Source organism: Diabrotica undecimpunctata, chromosome 7 (assembly GCF_040954645.1).
Source record: "Diabrotica undecimpunctata isolate CICGRU chromosome 7, icDiaUnde3, whole genome shotgun sequence".
NCBI lineage: Eukaryota > Metazoa > Arthropoda > Insecta > Coleoptera > Chrysomelidae > Diabrotica > Diabrotica undecimpunctata.
The window spans coordinates 108,842,777-108,852,225 of NC_092809.1; the positions used below are offsets into that span (position 1 = coordinate 108,842,777).

At 31.2% G+C, this 9,449-nt stretch overlaps 1 protein-coding gene across 4 annotated transcripts in view; it reads right to left on the bottom strand.

Annotated features, from left to right (window-relative positions):
* metro (membrane palmitoylated protein 7-like protein metro) overlaps positions 1–3,803 on the bottom strand; it is an 87,954-nt gene extending 84,151 nt beyond the window's left edge. For 2 of the 4 annotated variants that reach the window (XM_072537961.1, XM_072537957.1), the window contains exon 1: positions 3,318–3,802. In XM_072537961.1, the coding sequence (XP_072394062.1) occupies positions 3,318–3,351 (34 nt within the window). In that variant the 5' untranslated portion in view covers positions 3,352–3,802. Of the gene's footprint in view, positions 1–3,317 lie in introns of all 4 variants that reach the window. The other 2 variants (XM_072537958.1, XM_072537959.1) reach the window with 2 other exon arrangements.
* Positions 3,804–9,449: the final 5,646 nt, after the last annotated feature.

Consider the following 9,449-nt stretch of genomic DNA (forward strand, 5'->3'; position numbering starts at 1 on the left):
ACCTCGGTTTTTATCAACCCTGTTACTAATGATATCGGAAAAATGGTAAATCTGACAACATCGCATGCATCAAATTTGAAATCTCAATATTGATGAATAGGTATATCCCGGTGTTTCTATGTAAGTAGGTGTCCACGTAATAAATAATACTAATTAATAGAGCTCGGAAAATACGCAAAATGCATATTTTGGATAAATTGTATAAGTGCATATGCATTTATTAAAAGTGCATATTTTCAGTTACACCACAATATAGAAAAATATCTGAGAACGCAGGTAATGCAATTAAGCGAGGTAGGTAAAAATATCCTTCCGAAATACCCCTTATTGGTATTAGCATAATATGACAATACAGTCAGTAAAACGCGATAATCCAGTTGCCGGCATTAAATAAAATCATAAATATATACGGTTTCTCCCAAAAGTTTAACAAATAACAAATTACAAGAATTTGTATTAGCAAAAGACAAAATGCAATATTTTTTGTGACTTTAGAATAAAATAAATTAGATAACTTCACTGTAAGTATTACTGCGTTTTTTATTTATATGCATTAAATGCATATGTTAGTGCATATTTCAACTGTTTTTTGTGCATATTTGCATGCATATTTTAGGGTTTTTTAAGTGCATATTTCCCGAGCTCTACTAATCAATAATTCGGACCATCGATCTAATCTATAATTCGGCATTTCCAGATTTTTTGTCCACTCTGTATACAAGGAGGAAAATATGAAAAATATACTAACAAACAAGCTTCCAAAATTTATAAAGTGTGGGTAAACAGAAAAAAACAACAAAAAAAACTAAAAACTATTTATTACTAAACTAAAACAAAATTTACATAAAAACTACACTTTAATAGAAGCATTTAATTAAGATATATTTTATATATCCCTTTAATATGTTAAAACTCTTAGAATAATACTAATTACTAGACAAATTAAACAATAATATAATATTATTTACTATTTGCATGGGGAATCAACCCATTTCTACTTCAGAAATCACAACAATTTCCGAAAAGTACCGCAAAATAAACATTGTTAACTCAAAAAGTGGTTAATAATATTAAAATGTCACAAGACAATAGCTTCAAAACAATAATAATATAATATTCCTACTCCTTCCACTAGTACAACATATATACACATCTTTTATATGTTACAAGTCAACAATTAGAAGTCTGTATAGGTTACTTTCGACACTAAATGATCCTATTTTATAACAGACAGGCACTGGAATATTCAACATAAGATGTATTGATGTTAAAAAGATTAATGAAAGGAAACAATTGTTTTTTTTTTTTCAATGCAAAGAAAGAAGTGTGAATCCATAATAAAACACCAGCGATACTAGATTTGTGTCTAAGGGAATAAAACCATCCAATATTTGCAGTCTAAAAGTCCAGATCATAATTCTGTGATTACAAAAGTTACATCTGAATTATTGCACAAAGTAAAATGTACACAATGTGCCTAATAAACAGACTTGAAAAATATTATGTGGACAGTAACTGTTTAAAAATATGGAAAATATCATGTAGATAGAAACTATAATATTGTCATCATCTTCATCTTTGGTGCTACAGCCTGAGTTGAACCTTGCTCTTACTAACCTCATTCCGTTACTCTGTACAGCTTGATTCCAGTTGACAACACTGATGTTCCTGGCATCCTCATCTACACCATCTCAATCTTGGCCTACGTCATAAGGGGTAGCATTCATTTGCTCTGAATAGATGTTCTGCCCACTACAAGTGTCCAATTTTTATTACAGTGACTATATCTCCAGTTTAGGCTACTTCTTTATACTTATTGTACAGTTTAAAGTTATATCGATGACGCTGGGATACATTTTCATTTATTGCACCTAGTACTTTTCTCAGGACTCTCCTCTTGTATATTACTAGCTAATTTTAATCTGTGTTAGAAAGCACCAATGCCTCACAAGCAGTCATTAGAACTGGATGCATTAAGTTTCTATATATCATGATATATATAGCAGTAACTTCTAAAGTGTTTGATTGGTCTATAGTAACTTCTATTATGAGCATTATTCTAGGGTATATCTCTTCTGATATTATATTATGTATCTGAGGTATCAATTATGAGTCTTAAAACACATTAAGGAAGTATTAAACAAAATTTCTTACTGTTCAGTATCTACTACAAACTAAATATTAACCTGATCCACATTTTGCTTAATATGTGAAGACATTTCAAAAGATGATTTCTAAAAATTATCTCATCTTGTGTTAAAACAATCTTCTCCCAAGCAATATATTATTGAAAAGGGAAAGAAAACTTAAAAAAAAAACAAATAATAAACGATTTTCTACTTCATTTATTTGCCTTATCCCCTTCAGCACTACCATTGGAATATCAGTCAATTTATGAAAATTTGACATACCAGAGAGACACCAAAAGAAATAAACAGCAGGAATCTGATAGTTCTGAAGATGAATGAGGTATTTTTATTACTCATGTGGTTTTACTTTGCAAATTCAAATATAGATAACTTATATTTAACCAATTTTTCAGTCAATGCAACAATTAGGTATCTAGTTTTTTTTTAAATTGACAAAATGGCTAAAATTTTATATTTCCAGTTCAGAACTTCATATATTCCAGATACCTATAGTAAAACATTGATAATTATTATAATATACAATGCCTATCAGACATGAAGCACTAATTTTGAAGCAAATTTTAAAACTATTGTTTTTAAGAATGTATTTTTTTCTAGTTGCCTAGTTGTAGTACTAAGGTGAGGTAATGGTTCTGAAATACACTAGATATTTTCTACTTTATAACAAAAATAAAATAATATTAATTTTGAAAAAGGCAGAATAAATTAATATCCTTGTGTATACTGCTTTAATACTTTTGTAGGTATAGTAGTGTTAATGTTATGTTTCAAAAACATTCCTTAGGAGCATTAAATTATATCTTTGTTATCTAGAGTCTGGTTTAATTTGGTTTAGAAGAAAAATATCCTTAACTTTAGTTTAAAATATAGAACAATATCTCCGGATATGGAAGCATATAGCATATAAATAAACAGTTACTACTAAAATGTCGAAGTAAATAAACATCAAACAATTTTTGGAGAAAATACAACTGTTAACCTCATTAGAAAATGTAGTGCTTTTGCCAATTTTTTTACATGGGGAGTGCGTTTATAACAAATCGTACATTTGCCTTGTAAATTCATTATACTATGCAAAATTCCATCAAACTATTACTTATATACTTCTATTAAAGTGTTAATTTAAACAAAAATAAAACTAGGTAAATATCAACACTCCTGGCTCACCTGGGTCCCATTTCTCCTTTGTACCATTGGCCATCACCCTGTAGTCACTCTAGAATCACAAACTAGGTTAGTTTATAAAATTTTATTAGATTTAGATCTAATAATAGACAACACTAGGGTTATTGCACTCACTGACTTATTTCCAGCAAATTCATCAAATTCAAAACAACTAACTACAGCTCACGCTCGTAGCAAAATATATAATATCAACAAATCAATTTATATTCTTATTCAGCAAAATTTTAAACCCTATATTATCAACCTGATTAATTTTATTAATCTGCAATGTATGACAGTCAACTTGCCTTTAGTTAACTCACCTGTACACACAGTTAATTGTGGTTGTAACATAACTTACTTATGATTATTTATTGAATGTTTAATATCAATACATACAGTTAACTTATGTTTAATATTTTATTCGTTTATACATTCTGAGCATTTATATCGACGATTTCCCATTACCACCAAAATTGTCTATTGACATTGACGTCATAGGTAATATGACAATTTAATGACATGTGACAAAAAGTTATTTCACATAGCACTCTGTGGTTATTTCATTTCAACATAAACCGAAATACCTGCATTGACCATTTAAAAAAAACAGATTAGAATGTAGAATTAATATTACTTCATGAACTAATACAAACGGTAATATTTAAAAATAACAATTATATATTCAGGCATATTCTTCTGGGGTTCTGTATTTTATTAAACTCCTTATTGGTCATTAATGAACATTTAAGATGTTTTTTGTAGTGTATTTAATATCGTGGAATCGGTGGTATGAATAACGACCAATCAATACTACCATTAGTTGTCCCTTAGAGATTATTAAATTAATGTTGGTTTTATATAGCAAAATAAATGAAATATTTCGAATTAAAGTTATCCCATAAACGCAACTCAAAATGCTCACAATATTTTTTTTTTATTTTGAAATGTACCTATATAACGCCATCAAAAGAGAGACAGATAAAATTATGGAAATATTTCACTTAGATTTTTTTACCAAAGCAGTACAAAATTTTCTAATGAAAAATTTAGTGAACAGTCAACGAAGATGAAAACCCTTGCTTATTGGAATTGGTCTTAATAATCAAAAATATTGTTATAGCAACAGATTGACGTAAAAATATGACGTCATATCTCACATCACATCATTAATGCTGTAGTAAAGCGGTGGTAAAGATATTAAATATAGGTGGCCTCAATTTACTTATTGTCACAAAGTTTGTTTAAATCTAGGGGCTGAAAAAATTATAATTTTTATCATAATATGATAACAATATTATCATACCTAATAACAAATTATATTTTATTAGTAAAGTATTTTTGCCTGAAATGTTGCGCCATCTATGTTGTCGCTATTTGAACCGAAGCAAAAGACAACTGTAATAAGGCTACAGTTGTTAGTAATATGCCGCGAGGAGGCGCGGCAAGTCGCCCAACCGATGTGAGATATTACAATCTATTGATATTTCTGTATTTTCTATTATCCGAATACTAGACCTTCCAGGGAGAAGTCGTCTCCATCTTTTTGAACTCCTTTAAAGGCATTAAAGGTTTTTATTTACCACCTCCCTCTTCCCTTTTTCTTCAATTTTTGCAATTACCCGATAACTAGTCCTTCTTCTTCTTTTAGTACCCTGTCCGATTATCGAACGTTGGCGATCATAATATTGGCAATAATAACTTTGTTTATGACGCCTGGAAACAGATTAGCGGATGTCTCTTGATACAATTCTCGGAGATTTCGGAGCCAGGGCCAGGACGTTCTTTTTTAGTCTGGCCATCTTCTTCCGGCTATCTTACCTAGTATTATGAGGTGTAGAAGGTTTACCTCTCTGGATATCTCATTACATGCCCGAAATATTGTAATTTTCGAATTTTAATTTTTTTCGTTACTTCTGTGCTTTCTTTCATTCGGTATAAAACTATTTCATTTCTTATTAGATCAATCCAACTTATCCGTAATATTCGTCTGTAGATCCACATATCAAAGTTCTCAAATTTTTTCATTAGTGTCTCTCTTAAGACCGCTTTACAGCTCGCAAGAAAACTTGGTGCAATTTCTTGCATGACTAACTTTCATGCAAGTCTATTTTTTGTTTTTTTTTTAATTACTCATTGCTGTTTATTTAATACCATTTAATAAATTTCGGAATGCCAAGACTATTAAAAATAGCCAAATTTAAAAGGAAAAAAGTAGTAGCAGCAACCTTTAAGTATTACTATTGTTGTAGCCAGATTTTTAGTTACTAATTTAGAACGCCGAGAACGGAAATGGTGGATAAGACCATTAACATTGTGGAAAAATCAAACTTCCTACAAATTCCCCGAGACTTGCATGAAAACTTGCAGAGAAAATGGCATCAAACCGATTATCGTGCAATTGCAAGAAGTTGTAGGAAATAATCTGCTGACGACATACTGCGCATGCCTTTAGGTAACTTTCTTGCATCTTGCAGGAATAATTGCAAGCTGTAAAACGGACTTTAGAGTCCAACTCACCACGCCAGACAGCAATGTGAAGAATATGTAAAATAATTTGATTTTAAGGTTAAATGTAATATCTCTATTAATGAGAATTTTCTTTAGTTTATAGTAGACGGCTTTGGTTTTTTCAATGCTTATTCTAATTTCCCTGGTCATATCCCAGTTATCGTTAAAGTTGGCGCCCAAATAGATGATATTGTACTCTTTCTAACTTTACTCAATACGCTCAGATGCTTGGTCGTAGCAGATTTCATAGTAAAGAATGTAATGAAATTAAACAATATGAAAAGGAACACGATACATTTCATCTGCACAAGAAATTAAAAGAGGTCGCTGTAAACAAACGGAAACAAGTATCCCAAAGTTTAGAAGACAGAAACGGACACAGAATATTAGACATCAATGAACAGTTAAAAGAATGGGAAACCTACATTTCTGAATTATTTGAAAATGAGAGAGTAGAACACTATACACCGATTGCTATATCAGGTCCATCTATAACAGAAAGTGAGGTTACACGTTCAATACAAACGGCAAAAAATGGAAAAGCACTTGGCCCCGATGAAGTAAGTGCTGAAATACTAAAGTTTTTGGGAGAAAATGGAATTAAAGCTCTGTGTAATCTCTTTAACAGAATTTATGACACTGGGATATTACCAACTGATTGGTTAAAGTCGACATTTGTCACAATATCTAAGAAACATCGTCCAAAGACATGCGGTGATTATCGGACAATAAGTCTGATGAGTCACGTTTTGAAGATCTTCCTGCGAGTAATACACAGCAGAATTTACACGCTGTTAGACGTCAGAATTAGCAATACTCAATTTGGGTTTAGGAGTGGCTTGGGTACAAGAGAAGCCTTGTTTAGTAGGCAGTTTTATAGTACAGAGATGCAGAGATATAAATCAAAATGTGTACATTTGTGCAATCGATTTTGAAAAGGCTTTTGACAAAGTCCGACATAACAAAATGCTAAAAATATTGGAAACAGCTGGATTGGACGATAAAGATCTACGAATAATTACAAATCTATACTGGCATCAAGTGGTAAGAATAAAGGTTGAACAAGAACTGTCGGATGAAATAAATATAAAAAGAGGAGTGAGACAAGGCTGTATATTGTCGCCTTTACTTTTTAACTTATATTCGGAGGAAATATTTAAGGAAGCCTTAATGGAGACAACCGAAGGTATTATTGTGAATGGAGTAACCGTCAACAATATTAAATATGCCGACGATACCTTAGTGCTTGCTAATTGCGAAGAAGACCTTCAAAATCTAATGAACAAAATAAAACAGACTTGTGATCAGTATGGATTAAAACTCAACGTTAAGAAAACTAAATATATGATAGTTAGCAAAAAAATTATATACAGGATGACGGTATAAAAGTCGGAGATGCCACACTGGACAGAGTAGAGAAACTCGTGTATCTCGGCAGTAATATCAATGAGAGCTGGGATCCAACCGCAGAAATTAAAAGCCGAATAGAACAAGTCCGAGTTGCCTTTGTAAAAATGAGAAACGTACTTTGAAGTCACGATCTTAGCATTGACCTTAGAGTTCGAATGACATCTTGCTATATCTTTCCTGTCCTGCCGTATGGAGTGGAAGCGTGTACTCTAACTGAGGCTATCCTTAAACGTTTGACAGCCTTTGAGATGTGGGTATACAGACGACTACTGAAAATAAGCTGGGTCGACAGAGTTAGAAATGAGGAGGTCCTTAGACGGCTGAACCAAACAACACAACTGGTCAATATAAAAAAGAAACGCAAGCTGGAATATTTCGGTCACATTATGAGACACCCTGAAAAATATGATCTTTTACATCTGATCATTCAGGGAAAGATCCAAGGTAATCGTGGTCCTGGTAGAAGAAGAACATCATGGCTGAAAAATCTAAGGCAATGGTATGGAAAATCAACTACATCGTTATTTAGAGCTGCTGTCAATAAAGTCACGATAGCGAATATGGTAGCCAACATGATATCCAACGATCGATAACGGTCATAGAACTAGAAGAAGAAGAATACATAAAAAGGAAACTGTAATTAGACCGGTAAATTAAAAATTGTAATACTACATCAAAAACTTGAATAATCGACCAAGAATCCGACGATCTTTACGTTTTTGGGTTTTTCTGATACCGTTGATTGAAATATTATAGGGGAAATATTTCAATCAACGCTGATACTAATCTTGTTTCCTGAAGTTGTTAACCGAAAATACAAACGAGATAAAAGTAGAAGATATTTATTTGAGTAATAATTTCAAAAGTAGTAATTAATAACTGAATAACTGTTCTGGTATTTGGATTAAGAAGTGAACTTTATTCCAAAAAGTTACTTCAAAAATTGTTTTATGTGCTTAAAGAAATGATATTAGGTATGTAAATTGAAAAATATACATATTTAGATTTAGAACTCAGATAAATCGTCAAGTACCTAACTGTTACAGTTAAAGTTGATAAAAGTTCTCCCATAAAAAATATTAAATAGCTTTTAATTATTTGGTAGGTATCGTGGAATCGAGTCATAGTGAAAAGACAGAGATTTTTGTGAATGCATTAATGACCCATCAAAAGTAAATGGGATGGGGTGTACTTGATTTAAGCCATTCCTTTGCTATTATACCACTTTCATAGATGTTAAAAAAGAGATGTTTCAGTAATTTATATTGTTATCATCCAGTAGTTTTAGATAATTTATCATTTTTATCCTATTCCGCCTTTCAAGCTTTCCTGTATTTTGCATAATTTTATCGCATGTTTAACTGCATTACTGCGTTCATTACCTAGTGCTAGAGGGCCTTCTGTTTCCTATGTCGACATCTGTTGCACTTTAAATCTGTTATCCGCGAATATAGAAACTTGTTATATAAAAAAATTGTATAAACTCATATTATATTTTCATCTGGTAGGTACTCTTTTCTATAATTAATATTGTCTCTTCTATTCTTTCTTATAATAAAACAAATATTAGCTCTCTAAAGCCGTGACAAATAATTTATTTTAAATATCCATTTCAAATACTGTACTGTTAATCAAATCTGTTATACATCCTAATTATTAAATTTAATATTTTGAAATAAACATTATTCTTAAATTACACTTTTATGCCATCTAAGCAGTAATAGCTGATTTATTATAATGACAAAAGAAGAAAACTGTAAGTAGGCTGGTAATATGGAAACTGTAACAGAGTAAACTTTGAAATAAACGTTATTTTTAAATTGCCTTTTTGCGCCATCTAAGCAATAATAACTGATTTATTATAATGCGGACAGAAGAAAACTGTAATTAGGCCGATAATTTGGAAACTAACAGTAAACTTGAACAATCGACAAAGAATACGATCGATTTCTACTCTACGCATCATCAAGGTTAGTAGATGTTAAGTTACTTAAATATCTACTAACCTTGACGCATCATAGTATCAGTATCCATAGATAAAGATATATATTACCGAAAAGATAGGAAACTGTGTAGGTTATTTCTGGACAATGCGCCATCTGGCGGCCTTAGGAAAGCAACATCTTTTTAAAAATCTCGTAATTCTTCAAATATAAAGATTAATTTTGAGGGCTTGACTACAAAAATAAAACAAACGTTGGTTCTTTTTCTACT